Source organism: Muntiacus reevesi, chromosome 2 (assembly GCF_963930625.1).
Source record: "Muntiacus reevesi chromosome 2, mMunRee1.1, whole genome shotgun sequence".
In the NCBI taxonomy this organism is placed as follows: Eukaryota; Metazoa; Chordata; class Mammalia; order Artiodactyla; family Cervidae; genus Muntiacus; species Muntiacus reevesi.
The window spans coordinates 197,779,553-197,805,107 of record NC_089250.1 but is presented as its reverse complement, the minus strand read 5'-3'; the positions used below and the strand labels follow the sequence as shown (position 1 = coordinate 197,805,107).

Genomic DNA, 25,555 nt, shown 5'->3' with positions numbered 1-25,555 from the left:
TCAGACTATATTCTTATTAAAATCAAGATTGTTTTATTTCACTATTCATTCATATCCTGTTCAATAAATTCCTATTGATCAACTACCACATTTCAAGATGATTTCATGAAAATAAACTAGAAAGTATTTAGCTAATTACACCAGAGGGGAGTGATGCTGATTTGGCAATAGAGAAAAAAGGGTCAGAGATATTGAGTCACTCATTTTGTCCCCTACAACTTATCAGTCTACGAACCAAATACCTTGGAAGCATTACTTCATTCCAACAAAAACTAACTTCAGTGGAAGCCAGGTGAGAGAAAGAAGCATGACTTTTTTGAGGGCAATAAAAGAATGAGTTTTCTAAGTTAGAATATACTCATTGTATCATAATGAAAAATAATAGGAATAGATAAGTTACAAATAGTCAATTTAAATAGTTTAGATTTACTGCAATAGGACACAAGAAGTTCTGTGTAGAGGAACAAAAATGATAATAAAATTATGTTAGATAATGTTATTCAGGCCTTAGGATCTAAACAGTGATAAAAGGGAGACAGACCATAAACTTTTTTCAGGAAAATTGTAGAGCCACAGCACTGCAGAGTACCCTTCGTCATGATAGCTATTCGGTCGCCCAGAATATCAGCTTCATCCATGTGGTGGGTTGTCAGTAAGATGGTACGATTCTCTTTATGCTTCTGAAGGACATCCCAGGTGAATCTCCTTGAGACTGGGTCCATGCCAGATGTTGGCTCATCAAGTATCACCACCTACAGATTAGAAGAACAATTCCATGATCACATTTAATTCATATTATGCTCTTTATGTGATAACTTACTATTTTACATGGGGGACATATGCAAGCTAAAATACATAATCTAGACTATATTAAGAACTTTGCAAAATTAACAATAAATTAAAACCCCATAACCATATTATATCAACTGGATCAATGATGGAAATACCCTCTGATTTTCATTTGGGAAGTTCCTTCTACAGAGTTAGATTCATATCAGCTCATAGGTTTGTGTCAGCTCAGTTTTATATATTAACTGGGGTAGGGACCCATGTTAGTGGTTCTTTACCTTGGAGCCTCCTATAAGTGCTATAATAATGGAGAGTTTACGCTTCATTCCTCCACTCAGTGACTTTGAAAGGGCATCACGCTTTTCTATCAAGTCAAACGATATTAGCATTTTGTTAATTTCTTTAGAACGTATTTCTGGAGGTACTCCTTTTATCTAAAAAAAGAAGCCAGAGATTACATGGAGCTTCCAACTTTATCCTTAGAAAATTCTTTCATCAAGATTTTTCTTACAGAGCTATTTAGACATGAGCTTTTTCTTCTCTTTGCCCCCCTTTATAGTAAAAGAACAATGTCTCCAAAAAAAGGAATTTCCACTAAATAAGGATAAAGATGTTGGTTCTTTGTCATGCTGCCTGAAGCATATGAAAAGAGTGGGAAAAAAGAATATATCTCTGGCTCACCACACAGTAGAAATAGAGATGTTCTGAGACCGTCAAGTGACGGAACAATATGTCTTCCTGGGGGCACAAGCCCAAGTTTCTCCTGGCTTGAACTATATCTTTTGAGATATCATATCCACTAATATACACCTTTCCACTGGTAGGACGATAGAGACCTAGAATTAAGCATAAGACATGACAGAAACTTAGTTTCAGTGAGAGAACCTGACAATACACTGTTCATTCAGCTCAGTTCAGTTCAGTCGCTCAGTCGTGTCCGACTCTTTGTGACCCCATGAACTGCAGCACGCCAGGCCTCCCTGTCCACCACCAACTCCCGGAGTTTACTCAAACTCATGCCCATAGAGTCAGTGATGCCATCCAGCCATCTCATCCTCTGTCGTCCCCTTCTCCTCCTGCCCCCAATCCCTCCCAGCATCACGGTCTTTTCCAATGAGTCAACTCTTCGCATGAGGTGGTCAAAGTATTGGAGTTTCAGTTTCAGCATCAGTCCTTCCAATGAACACCCAGGACTGATTTCAGGTGTGGATCTCCTTGCAGTCCAAGGGACTCTTAAGAGTCTTCTCCAACACCACAGTTCAAAAGCATCAATTTTTTGGCACTCAGCTTTCTTCACAGTCCAACTCTCACATCTATACATGACCACTGGAAAAACCATAGCCTTGACCAGATGGACCTTTGCTGGCAAAGTAATGTCTCTGCTTTTTAATATGCTGTCTAGGTTGGTCATAACTTTCCTTCCAAGGAGTAAGTGTCTTTTAATTTCATGGTTGCAATCACCATCTGCAGTGATTTTGGAGCCCAAGAAAATAGTCTGACACTGTTTCCAGTGTCTCCCCATCTATTTCCCATGAGGTGATGGGACCAGTTGCCATGATCTTAGTTTCATTACTGTTAGTTTCATCACACTGTTCATTAGCACCTCCTTAATAGTCTGTTTGTAGACTACTTGAAAGAATTATGAGTACCTCTTACAAAGAAAGTGACTTGGCACCTTCTGGTAATGGGGAAATTTTTTTTTGAAATCTATATATTCTGGTTTCTAATGAGTATAAAAATATTAATTACTTGAGTAATAAAAAATACTTTGAAGAATTTTCTGTTTCAGTGGTCTATGCTACTGTCTATTTGACAACATATGCGAACCACAGTATAATCTTACCAACTTGTGATTCACCCAACCTGGAATTTCGCATGATGTACTCTTCATAGAAGTTAAATAAGCAGGGTAGCAATATATAGCCTTGTTATATTCCCTTCCCAACTTTGAACCAGTCATTTGTTCTATGTCCAGTTCTAACTGTTGCTTCTTGACCCACATGCAAGATTTTCAGGAGAAAGATAATGTGATCTGGTACTTGCATCTCTTTAAAACTTTCCACAGTTTGTTGTGATCCACACAAAGTCTTTAGCATAGTCACTGTAGCAGAAGTAGATGTTTTTCTTGAACCCTTTTACTTTCTTCATGATGCAACGAATGTTGGCAATCTGATCTCTGGTTCCTCTGCTTCTTTGAAACCCAGCTTGCATATGTAGAAGTTCTCAATTCATGTATTGCTGAAGTCTAACTGGAAGGATTTTGAGCATAACTTTACTAGCCTATGAAATGAGCACAATTGTATGGTAGTTTGAACATTCTTTGGCATTGTCTTTCTTCGGGATTGGAATGAGACTGACCTTTTCCAGTCCTGTGATCACTGTTGAGTTTTCCAAATTTGCTGGCATATTGAAAGCATCACTTTAACAGCATCATCTTTTAGGATTTTAAATAGCTCAGGTGGAATTCCATCACTTCCATTGGTTTATTCATGGTAATGCTTCCTAAGGTCCACTTCACACTCCAGGATGTCTGACTCTAGGTGATTAACCACATCACTATGGTTATCAGGATCATTAAGACCTTTCTTGTAGAGTTCCTCTGCATATTCTTCCCAACTCTTCTTAACCCCTTCTGCTCTTGTTGGGTCCTCACCATTTATGTCCTTTATCATGCCCATCCTTGCATGAAATGTTCCCTTGATACCTCCAATTTTCTTCAAGAGATCTTCAGTCTTTCCAATTCTATTGTTTTCCTCCACTTCTTTGCATTGTTCATTTCAGAAGGCCTTGTTATCTCTCCTTGCTATTCTCTGGATCTCTGTATTTAGTTGGGTGTGTCTTTCCCTTTTCCCTTTCTCTTTGCTTCTCTTCTTTCCTCAGCTATTTTTAAAGCTTCTTCAGACAACCACTTTGCTTTCTTGTATTTCTTTTTCTTTGGAATGATTTTGGTCACTGCATCCTGTACAATTCTATGAATGTCCATCCATAATTCTTCAGGCTCTTTGTCTACCAAATCTAATCCCTTGAATATACTTGCCACTCCACTGTGTAGTTGCACAATATTGTAAAAGTACCACATTCTACTAAGCTGGAAACTTTAAATTGAATAATTTTATGTTATATGATTTGCCTCAACTAAAAATTATCATTCAAAAAATTACAAGACATAACCCTTGGGCTTCGAGCTACTTTTAATTGAGGAAACAGGTGTCTCAACAACTGTGATACATGATACAATTAATTCATTCTGCAAGTATTTATTGAAAACTTACTGTGTAAGAAATTACTCTAATCCCTTGGGACATAGTTACCAAACAGAGGTAAGGGTGATTAATTCTGGTTGATGGGATCAGGAAGTAGCTTTTGAGCTGAATCTTCATGAATGAGTTGAAAATTTCAAAAGTGAAGTGATGGTTTAGGCATTCCTGGTAAGGAAAAGGGAATGCACACATACACATTAGGAAGTGCATAATACATGTTCTGAGATATCAAATGCATTGGTTTCCAATGGCTGCCGTAGCAAATTACCACAGAGTTAGTGTTAAAACAGAAGAAATTTATTCCATTACAGTTCTGGAGACTGTAAGTCTGAAATCAGTATCACTGGGGTGAAACTGAGGTGTCAGCAGGGCCTCACCGTCAACAGCGACTCTGAGGGAAAAATCCATTTCTTGTCTTTTTCAGATTGTGGTGGCTGCTAATAATTCTTATCCTATGAAGCAACACGCTGGTTATCTGGATCCAACATCACATTGCCTACTCTCTTCTTGTCTTCTATTCTTCTGCCTATCTACAATCTCTCTCTGTCTTTCACTTATGAGGACACTGGAGATTTCATTTAGGATTCAGCCAGATAATCCAGGGTTATCTCATTTTATATATATATATATATATATATATATATCCCAGGTGTCACACACCCCCAACAAGCTTCTTGGCACAGAACTATCCAACCCCATGCAGGGATCTGTCTTACCAGAAAAAACCCTACTTGCCCATGACACTTGGGACCTTCAGGGTATCTGGATTGCTGGTTTTTTATCTTCCTAAGAAATATTATGGAGCAAATCCACTTTTATTTAGGATTTATTTAGTCATTTAGTATTTGGTTCTGTGGGTCTTTTTTTTTTTTTTTTTTTGGTAAGTAAACAAAAACTAATTAAACAAGGTCTGCTGAAGTTGTGAATTGAACCACGTTTGACTTTTCAATGAGGAAGAGACAGATCACTTCACTGCCCTGCATCCTCATAAAGGTCAGGGCCCCACCTTTTTCCTCCCAGGCAGAAAGTGGAAGCCACCTTGGCTGGAGCAGCCCACCACACCAAACAGACCTCAAGGATTTGTTATCTTTCTGGCCAGGTCTGTGCCCAATATATCAGCTTCTCCACACGACATGTTGGGCAGAGACCTGGCCAGAAGACATGGCAAGGAGACCATTATCTTCGGGGACCACTGTCACAAAATATTAAAGCATGGAATATGTTCTAAGATGAAATATATAAAAATATTTAATAAGTGGCAGTTGATATTATGCTGAAGACAACAATAACAATATTCACGAATTAATTAGGAAGTAATGATTAAGAAAACTAAGATCATGGCATCTGGTCCCATCACTTCATAGGAAATAGATGGGGAAACAGTGGAAACAGTGTCAGACTATTTTTTTGGGCTCCAAAATCACTGCAGATGGTTATTGCAACCGTGAAATTAAAAGACGCTTACTCCTTGGAAGGAAAGTTATGACCAACCTAGATAGCATATTAAAAAGCAGAGACTTACTTTGCCAACAAAGGTCCATCTGGTCAAGGCTATGGTTTTTCCAGTGGTCATGTATGGATGTGAGAATTGGACTGTGAAGAAAGCTGAGCACCGAAAAACTGATGCTTTTGAACTGTGGTGTTGGAGAAGACTCTTAAGAGTCCATTGGTCTGCAAGGAGATCCAACCAGTCCATCCTGAAGGAGATCAGTCCTGGGTGTTCATTGGAAGGACTGATGCTGGCATATTAATGTATACCAATGATAAGAGTAAAGTTTTACCTCATCTGTAATTTAGTGAATCATTTGAGTAATGAGAACACTTTCTGGGATAATAGTGAAGTCATCTATCTTAATAGGCAACAGGATTATTCAGAGATATGCATATGTCAAAATGCAGCAAATGAATACTTAAAATTTAAGCATTTTTTAATTAAAATTTTATTCCAAAAGAAAAATTTTAGTTAATGAAATGCATTCTAAATTATTTATTAGGAAGCATCTTAATGTCTAAAATTAATTTTCAGATGCCTAAAAATGGGATCAATAGATCTGTGGCAAATATATAAAGTGGTAAAATCCAGGCAGTGGGTATAAGGGTGGTCACTGAAAATCTTTCAATTGGATGTAAGTAGAAATTTTCTTATTAAATATAAAAGTATATTCATAAGAATATATAATACACATTATACAATGTACATCAAACAAATTATAATGGTTTCCTATGAAGGGAGCAGGGGAACAGAAGAAAGTAATATAAAAGGAAATTTAAAGGAATAAATAAGTGAAAGTAGAAAGGTTCTCTAGTCTTTGCATTGACCAATGAGGATGGTGCACTACAAAGTGAGAAGTGGGATGCAGCTGAGAAACAAAAATAAACATTGATTTTTAAGCTTCATAATAAATGATTTACACTTTGTAAAGAGAGCAGATTAATAAACAGCCATATGTATCATTTAAATAACAATGTCAATATCAAGAAGAGTACACAAAAGCTTCAAAGCTTAATCCACAGTATCTGCGTCAAAGTAACCATGAATATTTACCTGTGAGGATAGATAAGGTAGTAGTCTTCCCTGCTCCATTATGACCAAGAAGGACAGTGATTTGCCCCTCATATAAATTCAAAGACAAGTCTTGAACTGCTAGTACTGTCATATTTTGCAATGTGAATTCCTGTTAAAAGAAAAAAAACCCAAAAATTTATATCTATTACTATTACTTATAAAAGGCATACATTTATATCAATTATCTATAGAATAAGAAAATAAGAGGCCATTAATCTCAAAAAGTAAAATCAAAGTATAAAAGAAAAAAATCATGAACAATTATATCTGGAAGCAAAATGTGGATAAAAGTTCAAAGTAGGTCTATAAGACTTTTTCTGAACAATTTCATGGAGTCCCACTTTGATCTATTCACTGTCATGAAGCTGATATACTACAGTCTGCTCCAATGTCTTTCTGCTAAATTCCTGAACTTAATGCAAAAACTCATTATATGTGGTTGTCCTATAAGCACTTCAAACTCTACTAATTAGTTAGTTCAGTCACTCAGTTGTGTCCAGTTCTCTGCGACCCCATGGACTATAGCACCCCAGGCTTCCCTGCCCATCACCAACTCCCAGAGCTTGCTCAAACTCATGTTCATCAAATCGGTGATGCCATCCAATCATCTCATTCTCTGTTGTCCCCTTCTTCTCCTGCCCCCAATCCCTCCCAGCATCAGGGTCTTTTCCAATGAGTCAACTCTTCGCATCAGGTGGCCAAATAATTGGAGTTTCTGCTTCAACATCAGTCCTTCCAATGAGCACCCAGGACCAATCTCCTTTAGGATGGACTGGTTGGATCTCCTTGCAGTGCAAGGGACTCTCAAGAGTCTTCTCCAACACCACAGTTCAAAAGCATCAATTCTTTGGCAATCAGTTATCTTTATAGTCCAACTCTCACATCCACGCATGACTACTGGAAAAACCATAGCTTTGACTAGATGGATCTTTGTCTGCAAACTAATGTCTGCTTCTTAATATGCTGTCTAGGTTGGTCATAGCTTTTCTTCCAAGGAGCAAGCTTCTTTCAATTTCATGGCTGCAGTCACTATCTGCAGTGATTTTGGAGCCCAAGTAAATAAAGTCTTTCACTGTTTCCATTGTTTCCCCATCTATTTGCCATGAAGTGATGGGACTGGATGCCATGATCTTAGCTTTTTGAATGTTGAGTTTTAAGCCAGCCTTTTCACTCTCCTCTTTCACTTTTATCAAGAGGTTCTTTAATTCTTTGCTTTCTGCCATAGGATGGTGTCAACTGAATAACTGAGGTTATTGATATTTCTCCTGGCAATCTTGATTCCAGCTTGTGCTTCACCCAGCCAAGCATTTACTATGATGTACTCTGCATATAAGTTAAATAAGCAGGATGACAATATACAGCCTTGATATACTCCTTTCTCAATTTGGAACCAGTCTGCTGTTCCACATCCAGTTCTAACTGTTGCTTCTTGACCTACATACAGATTTCTCAGGAGACAGGTAAGGTGGTCTGGTATTCTCATCTCTTTAAGAATGTTCCATAGTTTGTTGTGATCCACACAGTCAAAGGTGTTAGCATAGTCAATAAAGCAGAGGTTTTTCTGGAATGCTCTTGCTTTTTCTATGATCCAACAGATGCTGGCAATTTGATATCTGGTTCCTCTGCCTTTTCTAAATCGCTTGAACATCTTGAAGTTCTCGCTTCACATACTGCTGAAGCCTTGCTTGGAGAATTTTGAGCATTACTTTGCTGGCATGTGAGATGAGTGCCATTGTGCAGTAATTTGAACATTCTTTGGCATTGCCTTTCTTTGAGATTGGGATGAAAACTGACCTTTTTCAGTCCTGGGGCCACTGCTGAGTTTTCCAAATTTGCTGATATATTGAGTGCAGCACTTTCACAGCATCATCTTTTAGGATTTGAAATATCTCGACTACAATTCCATCACCTCCAGTAGCTTTGTTTGTAGTGATGCTTCCTAAGGCCCACCTGATTTCACATTCTAGGATATCTGGCTCTAGGTGAGTGATCACACCACTGTGGCTATCCAGGTCATTAAGATCCCTTCTGTGTAGTTCTTCTGTGCATTCTTGCCACCTGTTCTTAGTATCTTCTGCTTCTGTTAGAGTCATTCTATTTCTGTCCTTAATTGTGCTCATCTTTGCATGAAATGTTTCCTTGGTATCTCTAATGTTCTTGAAGAGATCTCTATTCTTTCTCATTCTATTGTTTTCCTCTATTTCTTTGCACTGATTACAAGGAAGTCTTTCTTATCGCTCCTTGCTTTTCTTTGGAACTCTGCCTTCTTTTCTCAGCTATTTGTAAGGCCTCCTCAGACAACCATTTTGCCTTTTCTCACTTTTGCTTCTTGGAAATGGTCTTGATCACTGCCTCCTGTACAACGTTATGAACCTCCGTCCATAATTCTTTAGGCACTCTATCTATCTATCAGATGAAATCCCTTGAATCTATTTGTCATTTCCGCTGTATAATTGTAAGGGATTTGATTTAGGTCATACCTGAAACATCTAGTGGTTTTCCCTACTTTCTTCAGTTTAAGTCTGAATTTTGCAATGCTGATTCTATAAAGCTTCTCCTTTTTCAGCTGAAAAGAATATAGTCCATCTTATTTTGGTATTGACTATCTGGTGATGTCCATGTGTAGAGTCGTCTCTCGTGTTGTTGGAAGAGGGTGTTTGCTATGACCAGTGCGTTCTCTTGGCAAAACTCTATTAGCCTTTGCTCTGCTTCATTTTGTACTCCAAGGCCAAACTTGCCTGTTACTCCAGGTATCTCTTGACTTCCTACTTTTGCATTCCAGTCCCCTATGATGAAAAGGACATCTTTTTTGAGTGTTAGTTCCAGAAGGTCTTGTATGTCTTCATAGAACTTCAGCTTCTTGTGGCTCTGCTGGTGAAGAATTTGCCTGTGATGTAGGAGCCCTGGGTTCGATCCCTGGTTTGGGAAGATCCCTTGGAGAAGGGAAAGGCTATCCACTCCAGTATTCTGGCCTGCAGCATTCCATGGACTCTATAGCTCATGGGGTCGCAAAGAGTTGGACACCATTGACTGACCTTCACTTTCACTCATCTGAAAATGTATTCCTCCTGCTATATTCCTTTTCTGAGTAAGTTACACCATTATGTATCTGGATGTACAAGGCAGAAGCTTGGGATTTCCTTACCCATAGCTCCCCCTGCCTCATCTACTAAAATTTATCAGTCACGTATCCAGTGGATCCACACTGGTTGCCTTGTTAAAAACAATGTCTGAAGGACACTAGAGCAAATTGTCAGCTTTTCCGTGGTTGAGGCAGGGCTGAGAGCAGTGCTGAAACAGTGTACTGTGTGACCCTGTGCAATGGGTGACCAATGACACGACAGAGCACAATCCCTGACGGACAGCTCTAGTGGAGGAATACTTGGTGGTTCCTCTCCCAGTGGGAGCTCTGCAATACCACCTACTTCACAGTGCAGCTCAGAAACAGATGAGGGGTTCCTTCTCCAACAAGTAAGGTGCAGATCCTGTCCCTGATAAGGCTGTGACAACCACAGGGAAAAGAGGAGGCACTGCTTAACATGCAGGGCAGGTTCTGATCACCATAAGACCAGTCACACCACATATCAAGGGGATAAAAGCCAGGACACATTGAGGAAAGAAGCAGCAGTCATCCATACTAAAAATAGCATTGGCATCAACAATATCAAAGTCATTCAGGCTACACAGGGATGCTACCACATAAAATAGCCCTCTAAGACCATGGTAGATAATTGTTTCTCCTAAACTCATAAAGTAAGAGAAACATAGATAAAAAGAAGTAGAGGAACAACTCCCAGATAAAAGACCAAGACAACTCCCCTAAAAGAACAAACAATGAAACAGACCTCTCCAGTCTGATAGACACAGAGTGCAAAAAGGAGACAATGAAAGGCTATCAGTAAAAATTCAGATTATTATATAAAGAAACTAGAAACTATAAAGAACCAAGAAAAATTAGAAATCTCATATGCTAAGGCAAAAGCTGAGCTAGAAACAATGAACAGAAGATTGAATAATACAAAATGAAGAAGTGATGAATAAATTTCAACAAAAGAAGAAAAAGTAAAGGAAGATCAAAAAGGATACTTAAAGAAATTATGACTGAAAACTTTCCAAACCTAAAGAAGTGAAGTGAAGTGAAAGTTGCTCAACCATGTCCGACTCTTTGCGACCCCATGGACTATACAGTCCATGGAATTCTCCAGGCCAGAATACTGGAGTGGGTAGCCTTTCCATTCTCCAGGGGATCTCCCCAACTCCAGGATTGAACCCAGGTATACTGCATTGTAGGCAAATTCTTTACCAACTGAACTACTGTGTACAGCAAAGTGATTCAGTTATACACACACACACACATACACACATCTATTCATTTTCTAATTCTTGCCCATTTATTACAGAATATTGAGCCGCATCCCATGTGCTATACAGTAGCTTTTCTTGGTTATAGTATATACACATCAATCCCAAACTCTCAGTCTAGCCCTCCTCCCAATCCTTTCCCCAGTAACCATAAGTTTAGTCAAAGCTATGGTTTTTCCAGTAGTCATGTATGGATGTGAGAGTTGGACTATAAAAAAAGCTGAGCACTGAAGAATTGATGCTTTTGAACTGTGGTGTTGGAGAAGATTCTTGAGAATCCCCTGGACTGCAAGGAGATCCAACCAGTCCATCCTAAATGAAGTCAGTCCTGAATATTCATTGCAAGAACTGATGGTGAAGCTGAAGCTCCAATATTTTGGTCACCTGATGCGAAGAACTGACTCATTTGGAAAAGACCCTGATGCTGGGAAAGATTGAAGGCAGGAGGAGAAGGGGACGACAGAGGATGAGATGGTTGGATAGCATCACTGACTCAACGGATGTGAGTTTGAGTAAACTCTGGGAGGTGGCAATGGACAGGGAGGTCTGGTGTGCTGCAGTCCATGAAGTCACAAAGAGTCGGACACAACTGAGCAACTGAACCGAACTTAACTGAGTATGATCATCTCTAGGTCTATCCATGTTGCTGCCAATGACATTATTTCATTCTTTTTAAAGGCTGAGCAATATTCCATTGTTTATATGTACTACCATTTCTTTTATCATTCCTGTGTCAAAGGATATTTAGGTTGTTTCCATATCTTGGCTACTGTAAACAGCATTGCAATGAACATTGGGGGTGTATGTATCTTTTTGAACCATGTTTTACTCTGGATATATGCCCAGGAGTTTTGCCTCTGGACCACATTGCAGCTCCATCTCTAAGGAACCTCCCCATATTGTTCTCTATAGTGGCCCTAACAATTTACATTCCTTTCAACATTGTAGAAAAGTACTCTTTTCTCCATACCCTCTTTAATGTTTATTTTTTGCTGATATTTTGATGATAGCCATTCCAACAGGTGTGAAGTGATACCTCATTATAATTTTGATTTCCATTCCTCTAATTATTAGCAAGGTTGAGCATTTTTCCATGTGACTCTTGGCCATCTATGTTTTCTTTATAGCAATTTCTAGTTGGGTTTTCTGCCCATTTTTTGATTTTTTTAATCCTGAGCTTCATTGTAGATTTTGGAGACTAATCACTTTGGTCATATCATTTGCAATTATTTTCCCCCATTCTGTGGGTTGTTTTTCATTTTTTATGGTTTCCTTTGCTGTGCAAAAGCTTTTGAGCTTAATTAGGCCCATTTGTTTATTTTTGTTTTTATTTCCATTATTCTAGGAGACAGCTCAGAAGAGATATCACTGCATTTCTGTCAAAGAGTATTCTGCCTGTTTTCCTCTAAGAATTTTATAGTTTTACATTTATCTTTAATACATTTTGGGTTTATTTTTGTGTATGGTGTTAAAAAATGTGCTAAGTTCATTTGTTTTACATGTAGCTGTAGAGTTCCTTCACTGTATAGTCTTGCCTCATTTGACTAATTGACCATAGTGTGTGTGGGTTAATTTGCAGGCTTCTGCCCTGTTTCATTAATCTACATTTCTGTTTTGTGCCAATAACATACTATTTTGAAGACTATAGCTTTGTAGTATAGTCTGAAGTCAGGGACTGGCTTCTTCCAGATGTTTTCCTCTTTCAAGATTACTTTAGCTATTCATGATCTTTTATGTTACCATACGAATTTGAAGAATTTTTTTAATTGTGAATAATGTCATTGTAATTTGATAGGGACTTAATTGAATCTGTAGATTGCTTTGGGTAATATAGTCATTTTGACAATACTGACTCTTCCAATCCAAGAACATGGTATATCTTTCCATTTTTCTGTGTCACTGTCTACTTTAATATAATCAAATAAAAAGCATTTTTAAAAATATGTTGGAGAACTTTCATTTGCAATTAGATTATTATGAGTTACTTTCAAAATAAATAATCCTTCTGTAAATAAAATATTTAAATATTATCATGCATTATGTATAAATTGCTATTTCCATGTATCAGCTTTATTTACAATGATGCACATTTGCAAAATACAGTGAAGAAGTATGTTTTGGTTATTATTAATCTAAAAACAAAAATATATGATCAAAAATAAGTACCTCAAAATACTTTTATAATTCATATTCTTTTACTAGATTTAGCATTACTTTTTAAATACATTTATAACACTAAAGAAATAAAAATTGTTAAAGAAATGAATTCTCTAACTGAGGAACTGGAGATAATTACAAAATAATACTTATTGGCTTTTTTGCATTATAGTAAGAAAGAATGTACATCAGAGTTTTATTTTAAAATAGCATATAATATTGATGTAATAATACAGACATGTAGTCTTTAGATTTGTACAGGATGAATTGTATCAATTTATCTCTGAGAATTACCCAGCATCCTGTTTGGATACTTGGGAGTCTATAGTTTAGAGTCCAAAGGAGATATTTGAATTAGATAAATTTGAGATTCCATCATACAGATAGTAATTAAAACCATACACACACACACACACACACACACACACACACACACACACACACACATGCACACACATTATTATATAGAGAGCACTTCAATTTCTTTTAGAAGGAGGTACTTTAGACATAACAAATACATGAATGCTCTTAAGCCAGGAAAAATATCTTTGCATGTATGTAAAGACCTCTGGCTAAATCAGGGAGGCCACTGTTGTTGTTGTTCAGTCACCCAGTCACATCCAACTCATTGCATCTACATGGACTGCAGCACACCAGGCCTCCCTGTCCCTCACCATCTCCCAGAGTTTGCCCAAGTTCATGTTCATTGCACTGGTGATGCCATTCAGCTATCTCTTCCTCTGACACCCTTTTCTTCTTCTGCCCTCAATCTTTCCCAGTATCAGGAACTTTCCCAACGAATTGTCTGTTCACATCAGATGACCAAAATACTGGAGCTTAAGCTTCAGCATCAGTCCTTCCAGTGAAGGACTGGATCAACCCCTTCAGGGTTGATCTCTCAAGATTGACTGGTTTGATCTCTTTGCTGTTCAAGAGACTTTCAGAAGTCTTTTTCAGCACCACAGTTCAAAGACATCAATTCTTTGGCATCCTGTCTTCTTTACAGTCCATCTCTCACAGCCATATGTAACCACTGGAAAAATCTCCTCTAGGGAGGCTATTAGATATGTATAAATACATAGATAAGGCTTTGCTGCAGTTTCTAAAGTACTGGACCATCTCCTTGAAAATATGCACATTTTAGTAAATAAAAGATATCCAAAAATGCTTTTAAAAGTGAGTCAGTGATGAAATCCAAGAGCAAACTTAAAAATACCTTGAGACAAATGTCAATGAAGACACAGTCATACAGAATCAGTGGGAAGCAGCAAAAGTAGTTCTTAGAGGGTTGTTTATAATGATACAAGCCTTTCTAAAACAATAATAAAAATCTCAAATAAATAACCTAACCCACCACCTAGAAGAATTAGAAAAAGAACAAACAAATGTAAAGTCAGCAGAAGGAAGATGATAATAAAGATCAGAAAGAAAACAAACAGAGATTTAAAAAACACTGGAAACTTTTGATTTAAATTAGGTCCAGTTGCTTATTTTGTTTTTATTTTCATTACTGTGGGAGGTGGGTCATAGAGGATATCTTGTTACAATTTATGTCAGAAAGTATTCTGTCTATGTTTTCTTCTAAGAGTTTTATAGTTTCTGGCCTTACATTTAGATCTTTAATCTACTTTGAATTTATTTTTGTGTATGGTGTTGCAAAGAGTTGCAATTTCATTCTTTTACATGCAATTGACCAGTTCAGTTTTCTTGTCACCACTTGTTGAAGAGATTGTCTTTGTTCCACTGTATATTTTTGTCTCCTTTCTCAAAGATAAGGTGTCCACAGCTTGGATTTATCTCTGGGATTTCTATTCTGTTCCATTGATCTATATTTCTATTTTTGTGCCAGTACCATACTGTCTTGATGACTGTAGCTTTGTAGTATAGGCTGAAGTCAGGAATGGGAGAAAATGACAGCAAACAAGAAAACTGACAAAGAATTAACCTACAAAATATACAAGTGTTCCATGCAGCTCAATACTATAAAAATGAACAATCCAATCAAAAAGTGAGCAGAAGACCTAAACAGACATTTCTCCAAAGAAGACATACAGATGGCTAATAAACACATGAAAAGATGCTCAATGTCACTCATTAATGTAGAAATGCAAATGAAAATCACAGTGAGGTATCTCACCAGTCAGAATGGTCATCATCAAAAAAATCTACAAACAATAAATGCTGGAGAGAGTATGGTGAAAAGGAAAACCTCTTACACTGTTGGTGGGAATAAAAGCTGGTACAACCGCTATGGTGAATGGTATGGAGATTCCTTAAAATACTAGAAACAAAACTACCACATGACCCAGCAATCCCACTACTGGGCATATACCCCAAGGAAACACATGTACCCCAATGTCCCTTGCAGCACTATTTACAATAGCTAGGGCATGGAAGCAACCTAGATGCCCATTGGCAGATGAATGGATAAAGAAGTTGTGGATACATATACACAATGGAATATTACTCAGCTACAAAAAAGAATGCATTTGAGTCAGTTTTAAGTCAGAAAGAGAAAGAAAAATGCCATATATTGGCACATATATATGGAATCTAGAAAAATGGTCCCAATGATCCTATGTGCAGGGCAGCAAAGGAGACACAGATGTAAAGAACAGACTTTTGGACTCAGTGGGAGAAGGAGAGAGTGGGATGATTTGAGAAAATAGCATCAAAACACATACATTACCATATATAAAATAGATAAGCAGTGCAAGTTTGATATATGAAGCAGGGTACGCAAATCTGGTGCTCTGTGACAACTTGGAGGAACAGGGTGAGGAGGGAAGTGGGAGGGTGTTTAGATGGAGGAGACACATGTATACCTATGGCTGATTCATAATGATGTATGGCAAAAACCATCACAATATTGTAAACTAATTATCCTCCAATTAAAATAAATTAATTAATTTTAAAAACACTAGAAGAAATTCGATAAAACCAAGAGTTGATTCTTTGAAAGGGTAAACAAAATTGATAAATCTCTGTACAGTCTCATCAAGAAAGGAAAAGAGAATATCCAGTAAATATAATTAGAAATTAAAGAGAAGAAATCACAACTGATATCACGGAAATACAAAATGCCATAAGAGAATAATATGAAAAATTATATGACAATAAATTCAACAACCTAGAAGAAATGAACTTTTTAGAAACATGCAGATGTTCAAAACTGAAGGGCTGAATCAAGAAGAATTAGATAACTTGGATGGATCAATCACTAAAAAAATAGTATCCATAAAAAAGAAAAAACAAAAAAATAAAACAAAACTCCCTACAAACAAAAGTCCAGAGCCTGATGGCTTCACAGGCAAATTCCTCCAAACATACAATTTTTCTCAAACTATTCCAAAAGACTGAAGAAGAGAAAATACTTTCAAAGACATTCTGTGAAGCCACCATTACCCTGACACCAAAACCAAAGACACTACCAGAAAAGATTACAGAACAGTATCTTTGATGAATATTGATGTGAAAATTGTCAAAGTGTTGGCAATTGAGTTCAACAGCACATTTTTTTTCAACAGCACATTTTAAAAAAGATCACATACTACAACCAAGTTGAAGTCATGGCTAGTTCACAAGGATGGTTCAACACATGCAAATTCATCAGTGTGAACCACCACATCAAGATAAATCAAAAACCACACGATCATCTCAATAGCTGCAGAAAAAGGCATTCAATAAAATTCAACACCTCTTCATGATTAAAAAAAAAAAACTCTTACCAAAGTATGTATTGAGGGAACATGTCTCAACATCATAAAAGTTATTTATGGCACAACATCCAGTATGACACTCAGTTGTGAAAACTGAAAACCTTTTTGTTAAAATCCCACTCTCACCACTTCTATTCAACACAGTATGTAATTCAAAAAGTTGCATGCAACCCTATCTTCATGGTAGCAATATTCCCAATAGCCAAGGCATGAAAACAACATAAATGCCCATCAACATATGAATAGATAAAGATGATGTGGTACACATACACTATAGAATATTACTAAACCATAAAAAGAATGAAATAATGCCATTTGAAATGACAAGGATGGACCTAGAGATTATCATACTAAGTGAAGAGAAAGACAAATATATGATATCACCTATATTTTGAATCTAAATTATGACACAAAAGTGCCTACAAAACAGAAACAGACCCCCAGTTCAGTTCAGTTCAGTCACTCAGTCGTGTCCAACTCTTTGCGACCCCATGAATGGCGGCACGCCAGGACTCCCTGTCCATCGCCAACTCCCAGAGTTTACTCAAATTCATGTCCATTGAGTCAGTGGTGCCATCCAACCATCTCATCCTCTGTCGTCCCCTTCTCCTCCCACCTTCAATCTTTCCAAGCATCAGGATCTTTTCAAATGAGTCAGCTCTTCGCATCAGGTGGTCAAAATAATGGAGTTTCAGCTTCACCATCAGTCTTTTCAAAGAATATTCTGGACTTATTTCTTTTAGGATGGACTGGTTGGATCTCCTTGCAGTCCAAGGGACTCTCAAGAGCCACCGCCTCCGTGTGTTCCTAGTCCACTCTATGTAGTTGCACAGATGTATGGAATTCTCTGGTAACCGTGTCTATTGCACAGAAGCAACTTTTCTGAGTTATGGATATTTTACTGGTTGTAGACTGAAGGAGAAAGACAAACAATGTATGCTGCTGTGATGCTGACACCATCCTATTACTTCACATTTGTTTTTAACTGTAACATGTGTACCATATTAATATGTTAATAACAGAAAATACTGAAAATACACAAATATATGGGGATCTTACTATCTTTTCATTTTCTATAAATGTAAGACTGTTCTAAAAATAAAATATATTTAAAGTCTATCTGTAATGGAAAAAAATCATCAACTTTCACGAGTGAGAAAAATCATATCTACTTGCCTCCTTGACCTTTGCAGATTAGGATATCAAGTACAGTGAGAGCAGGTAGGTAAAACTAAGACAACATCATTTCATTTATTGATAGTAGCAATAGTCTTCCCAGGACCATGGTGGAGGATAAAATTAAATTATCCAGGGAATTAGGTAATGATAAAATAATAGAAACAGTAAGGTTAAATATCTTTTAGAGAAATATGTTCGAAGCCACAGGGACAAAAATTGGTTATTTTTCAAAGACCAGTAGGTACAAGTGATGGTAGAGAGGGAGAAGCAGTTGGTAAAGGAAGAGAACGAACTCTTCAAAATATATACTATGTGCCAAGCATTGTTTGGTTTTATATACCACATCTCACAATTAACCCATAAAGCAAACCTATATGGTAGCTACAATTCCCCACATTGCAAATGAAGAAAATTAAGCTCAGATATTTTAAGAAACAAAAAATACATGGAAGAGGTGGGAATCAAACATATTTGTTTTAGAATTCATCTCTTAAACTCCTTCTGCTAACTTGAACAGATGCTGAGAAAAGGACGAATATAGAGAGTAATGGAAAATACTACATTATAATTAAAGTGCACCATATCTACATTTTCTCCTTAAGCCTTCATCTTGATATTTGTTTTAAATGTCATCTCTCTGCTGATAAATTTCAAATGCATGTCAGGCTTTAAATTTGCCTAAACTCTAGACTTCTAAAACTGTTTGATATCTCACCTGGATGTTTGTTTAAATGGTACTTCAAACTTATATCCAAAAGAGATCTGTTAATTTCCTCAAGCCTCCACTTTTAAATAAAAAAAAAAATGTAATTCTTCTCCAGTTTTTTCCATATCAGTAAATATCACCACTATCCAGTCAATTGTTCAAGTCAGAAACCCAAATCAAATGAGTTTCCTCCTTTTCCCTCAACCTGCTGCACTCTTTACAGTTCTAATTACAGAAAACAGCCTTAAACTGTTCACTTCTCTCTCAAATTCACTGACACCACCCTAGTCCAAGCTGTTATGATTACAGAAACTTCCTTATTCATCTTCCTCTCAGTAATTCTCCACACCACAGTCAGAGAATATTTTCAAAGCATAAATCAGATTACGTTCTTATAGCAATCATACTCCTTTAGTGACTTTCAAATATTTTTCAAGTCCAAAGTTTATTGAACTTTACTGTGACCTAATGGTTCCTACCTGATCTGGCTTCTATCTCTTCAAACTTGTTTCAACCATTTCTTCTCTGTTTGCTTCTTCAAATACATGACAATGTTTTTTCCATCTCAGAACTTGGATTTAATGTTCTGTTTTAATCTTTTATCTCTCATTTTTCAACTCCCTGATTTATCTACATCTTTCAGATTTCAACACAAAGGTCACCTTCACAGAGAGGCTTTCCTTCACTATTCCATCAAAATTACTTCTCATTCTTGTTGTATGTCCAAGTTATTATCCAATCGTCTTGTTTCCCTCATGATGTAATACATTCTATAATACATAATATAATCATCTTTTTCGGAGTCTTACCATTATCCCTTCAGGCAGATTTCCAGTCAGACTTCACCATTTACTCAGTGGTGGCTTCATAGAAGGTAGCACTAGCACCTCAGCAAGCCTCATCATTACCACATCCAGTGGCTTCTCTTTCCAGGACCCAAGCAAGAAGTTTCCTGGCATGTTTCTCTGTCACCCAGTACGAGGTTTTTCCAGTTGCCAGACACAGCCTACGGTACCTCAGCAAACTTCTTACCATTCTCGCAGCCACAGAACCACAGCCTTCAGTAAAGTAAATTTGACCTCATCCTTGGTAGAGAGGAAAAAATGTTTCCAAGTTTGTTCTTCCAGTGAATACTACCTCCTGAGCCTTAGAGTAGTGACTATTCTCTAATCTACTATGTCTATATTCTTTAAAGTTTGATTTATTCCTAACAGTATTTTTACCTGTTTTTATTACTTTCTTTGCACTAAAATTTCTGTATTACTGGGGAATAATTTCTGTTTCCAAGCTCAACTTTGAATGATACACTGACACATAGGTTTCCGCAGTTGTTATATTGATTTGTATTGCTAAAAATATAACATTTTTCCATATCCTTGCTACAAATACTGTTGTCAAATGTTTTTATTTTAGCCATTCAGATGAGAATATCACTCTTTTAATATGTTCTCTATTTCAGCATTCATAGTTCTTGTAAAATCTTTCTCTGCCAACTATTTCTAGGTAATCTGTGTGTCTGCTTCCATGGTATGTTCCTATTCTTAGTTACTGGTCACTATCTTGAACCTCTTCACATGTCTAGTAATTCTTTATTTGTGCTATGCATTTTGTATAAAATAACCAAGGAGGCTCCAGCCATCTTCCATCTGAAAGTAACCCCTTTTCTTGATTAAATAGATAAGGGAAAGAGGTCATCAATTACATCTAACCTGGAATTCAGTGGAGTGAATAACCAATTGGAAGTTTAGAAAGATTTGAGCTATCCTAGTTCATTCTTACTCTGTAAGAACGGTCCTCTTAAACTTCTGATGGAATATCTTGCAGGTCTATATATCTTCAGTCCAGTAAGCCTAAAGGAGATTCTATTCTGTCCTTTATAGTTTTGAATATAGTTCTTTAGCTTTCTACTTATTACAACTCCAAATATGCCAGGTGTCTGGGGTGGGGAGGCCAATTGTGTGCTTTTCCTCCAGTGTGATTTTGGTTCTGAGCTTCACAGGTTTACAGATTTCATGCTGCCTTTTAGAATCCTTGATCTAGTTTCCCAGAATCCCACTTGAAGCTCTCTACATCAGTTTAAATATCTCAAAGGGAAACTTGATCACATGGGACCGCTTCATGTTTCCAAAACGTCATGCCAGCCAACTATAACCACCAAAATGCTCAAGCGCCTCTTTATTTCAGTAGAGTTCTTATTTGGAGTAGAGGTTGCAGGGGTTGATTCTCAGTCCCTAGTCAGAAAATAACTACAAGAGAGAAAATGGCCAATATTTCTAAGGTCAGTTTAAAAGGATTGCTTATTCTTCAGAATTGAAAATAATCTGGTCCTTATAGCTTCTGCAGTTGTCTGATAAATATAATTTATCGGGTTTCTTCTACTGTTTTCAGTTTGAGTGTCAGGCTACCAAGAACTTCCCCATTCTACTTGGAGGCAGGAGTACCCCAAACTGTTTGCTTACACTTCCTTTAAAAGGGATATTTTATTTGAATATTTTACAACTATATTTCCAATACCAATCAGTTTCTACAACATAAAAGGTGCTAAGGAACTGCTTGTTGAACTTCTGAATAAATAAATAAATAGTACATAAAAAGTCCTTGGTTCTGCTAAGTACTCATAAGTCTGGATATGCAAGTCTGGGGGAAAGAGCTAGAAAAATATGAACTACTACACAAATTAGAGGAAGCTCTCAGGGACAATGTGGGTGAAAAAGTGAAAAACAGAGATGAGGAAGGATATGGGTGGTAAAATGGCTCATGTGGCTGTTAATATAATCCTATCATAAATCACAAAATTGTGACTTGAATGGACTTCCTGAGAAAATACAATGAAAATACAGTTTTACATCTACAGTGATGTGATAAAGACAGAATCATAATGCAATATGCTGGAGGCAGAGAAAACCATAATAGAATAAAAAGTCCTATCCTCTTCCTAACACCCACAAATGATTAGTAGAAATTTTGAAGAGATATATGAGTTTCCACAAATTGTGAGATTAGCAGTTCAAGTTAAGCTGAAGTATCTCCTTGAGTCCAAGGGAATGCCAGCAGACATACGGGTTACTTGAATAATACACACATGAAGTATCACCTTGAGGCCCAAGAGAATGCCAGCAGATATATGGGTTACCTGAATGATACATGCCTGCAGTTAATCCAGGTAAACTGATATGTCTCAGAACATGTCCTTGCAGAACACTTCAAAAGAGGATAGTGCAAACAAATGGCCTAATGCATAACTTGTAGAATAAGTAAAGCCAGAGTGGTGAACAGAAATTTGTATTTACATAACAAGTCTTCACTGTTCCAATGAAAAATTAACTCCTATGATGGAAGACTTGTAGCATACACAGTCATCGTCTATACAAGGACGAATTCTATTCAGAAGTGAATAGAGGAAAACATGGATTTTTATTTTATTTGCATAAATTTCATTTTGTCTCATTAAATAATAAGCCGGCTGACTATAACCTTTTATTAACATCATATGGGAGTAGGGTTATGGCCAGTGACAAACATTTGTTATTTTTATTGTTCAGTTGCTAAATTGTGTCTGACTCTGCAACCACATGGACTGCATCATGCTAGGCTTCCCTCTCCTTCACTATCTCCCAGAGTCTGCTCAAATTCATGCCCATTGAGTTGGTGATGCTATCTAAACATCTTATCCTCTGCCACCATCTGCTCCTTTTGCCTTCAATCCTTTCCACCATCAGAGTTTTTTCCAATGAGTTAGCTCTTTGCATCAGATAATTAATTTACTATGTGTTGTAAATTACATTTCAATAGTACAGGGGAAAAGAGACCTGTAAATAATACCTTGTACAAATGTTGAATCCTGATACCAGCCGTCAAACCAACAGGTTCTTCTTCAAAATAAGCATTTTGAACTGTACTAACAACATGCATATCTTCCTTTTTCCTAATGCTTGTAGGCTTTCCAAGCCAGTAGCCTTTCTAAGAAAAGAAGAAAAACAGAATCTATCATGTGACAGAAAAATAAAATGTTCCTAAACTTGAAAACATTTTGACTCATTTCACTTCAGTTTTGAGATGGCTTGCAGCAGATAACTTGAAAGGAAATTTGGAAGCAAATAGCCTATAATTTTAATTCCTACAGAATAACTACAAAATATGCTATTTAAAATGTCACTTTAATATGGTTCAGCAAAAAGCATTCTATCATTCTGAGTCAGTCTCTTTATTTGGACATGTGACCTAAAGATCCTTAAAGATTGCTAAGACCCTTTCAATGAATTTGTGAGTTCAAAACTGCTTCCATAAAAGCACTTTAATATATGTATTCTTTTTCATATTCTGTTCCATTATGGTATACTCCTAGAAAATAACTCCTAGAATGTTTGGTTTTGAAGGCCAGTGGGGCTTACTTTCAGAAGTCTTAGGAGGCTAGGGGAAATAGACACTTCATTTTCAGAGGGCACACAAAAAATATCACATTCTCCAGGACCCAGAGAAGAAGCAGTAATTTGAAAGAAGCCTGGGGGTAATGCTGTTGGGTCTGCTAATCTTGGAGAGACCCCTGGAAAGGCATGAGGCCACTACAGCTCACCCTGTGGATATAGACACTGGTGGCAGCCATTTGGGAGAGCTTATTGTACCACATGGACACTTGCTGGCAAGCACCGTTTTGGAATCCTCCTTCTAGCTGATGAGCCTTAGGGCCCAGCAATGCCCTTGCCCAACAGCCTGTAAGAATCAGCTAAGTAGCAGATGGTCTACCTCCAGACTTTCTGAGCTCACAGCACGAGCAGTATGTCTCTGCCCAGCTAGGGGCCCAGGATCTGGCCCCACACATCAACGTGCAGGCATTACAAGCAGGACCCCCAGAACCATGCAGCTGGGCCCTGTTGCATCACAGGTGGATAGGCATCAGCCCCAGAATCCCTAGCTCTGCCCACCAGTGATCCTGCTCTAGCCTTGGGAATAGTCTCACAGGACAGTGGGTGCATACTAACCACAAGACAACCAAAGCCCCACAGCCTGTGGTCTGAGCCCAGCTACCAGCAGGCCAGCACCTGCCCTAGGACTGGCTGGGCCCTGTTCCCAGTAACAGGTCAACAAAGCTTTGAGACATGCCAGATCCCACAGGCAGCTGTGTCAGGAGCCAGTCCTAGGCACCAACAGTCCAACAATAACTCTGGGATCCCTGGGTCCCACCGCCAAACCATAAGACCTAACTCTGGCTACCAGTGAACCCTCACTAGGTCTAGGGCCTGGCCTTACCCACCAGTGTGGGGGCAACAGCCCCAGGATCTCCTGGACCCCAACTCCACTTATCAATGAACCAGTAACAGGCCCAGGGCTCCACAGGGTTCAGAATCCAACCACCTCGTGACCTGGCCCCAGAAACTAGTGTTCAACAGCCCTTACCCAAGGAAGGGCCTGGCAACCAACCAGACCAAGGCTAACAAAGCCTGCCAGATTACCCATGGTAATCAGCCCACCACAACAGAAGGATCCATATAGCCTAAATAGGGGGCACACCTAGAACATATAGCTCTGGTAGTGAAAGGTGAGTGTGCTGCTGGGATGCATTAGACTTCCCCTTCAAGGCCACTTCTCCAATGTTGAGAAATGTAACTAATATATAAAGTACACAGACATAAAAACAGCAAGTTAGGGAAAATTATGTGACAGAGGAATATGTTCCAAATGAAGAAACAATATTAAAACCCAGAAGAACTAGGTGAAGGGGCAATAGACAATCTACTTGAGAAAAATTTTAGAGTAATGACCATAAAGATCATCAAAAAACTAAAGAGAAGAATAGATGCACAGAAAGAGAAGTTAGAACCTTTCAACAAAGAATTAGAAAATATAAAGAGCTAGCAAACAGAGATGAAGAACACAATAACTGAAATGAAAAATACACTAGAAAGAATCAACAGTAGACTAAATAATATGGAGAAAAAGATCGATAAGCTGAGTATCAATAAGACAAAGTATCAGAAATCATTGATGCTTAACAAAAGAAAAGAATGAAAGGCAATGCAGACAGTTAACGATGCTTCTGAGATGATATCAAGCATACCAGTATTCACATTATAGGGTCCCTGAAGGAGAAGAGAGAGAGAAAGGGTATAAACATATCTGGAGACATAATAGCTAAAAAATTCCCTAACCTGGGAAAAGAAACAGTTATCCAAAACCATTAAGTGCAGAGAATCTCATACAGGATGAATTCAAACAGGAACACACCAAAGCACATTGTAATTAAAATGGCAAAATTAAAGGTAGAGAGTATTAAAAGCAGCATAGGAAAAGCAATGGATAACACTCAAGAAAACTCCCATAAGATTATCCACAATAAGCAGATAAGAGATACAGAAAATAATTAGATGTAAAATATAACATCAAAAACAGTAATCATGAGGGGAGCAGAGTACAATGCAGGATTTTTAAAATACATTTAAAATTAAGAGATCAGCAATTACGTGTGTGTGTGTGTGTGTGTGTGTGTGCATGTATATATGAAAGTGAAAGTTATTAGCTCAGTCTTGTCCAACTCTTTGTGACCCTACCAGGTCCTCTGTCCATGGAATTATATATAGTGATAGTGAAGTCTCTCAGTCGTGTCCAACTCTTTGCAACCCCATGAACTGTAGCCTACCAGGCTCTTCCATCCAAATTTTATATATATATATATTTATCATACATCTACATAAATATATATATATATATATATGTAGATGTTAACCTCGGAGAAGGCAATGGCACCCCACCCCATAACTCTTGCCTGGAAAATCCCATGGGCAGAGAAGCCTAGTAAGGCTGCAGTCCATGGGGTCACGAA

The 25,555-nt window shown here is 37.6% G+C and overlaps 1 protein-coding gene across 1 annotated transcript in view; it reads right to left on the bottom strand.

Annotated features, from left to right (window-relative positions):
- LOC136157377 (phospholipid-transporting ATPase ABCA3-like) overlaps positions 1–25,555 on the bottom strand; it is a 270,924-nt gene that overhangs the window by 147,108 nt on the left and 98,261 nt on the right. Inside the window, exons 11-15 of the mRNA XM_065919286.1 lie at positions 22,561–22,698; positions 6,595–6,724; positions 1,471–1,625; positions 1,068–1,223; positions 542–752 (exon numbers count right to left, since the gene is read on the bottom strand). Coding sequence (XP_065775358.1) covers positions 542–752; positions 1,068–1,223; positions 1,471–1,625; positions 6,595–6,724; positions 22,561–22,698 — 790 coding nt within the window. The remainder of the gene's footprint in view (positions 1–541; positions 753–1,067; positions 1,224–1,470; positions 1,626–6,594; positions 6,725–22,560; positions 22,699–25,555) is intronic.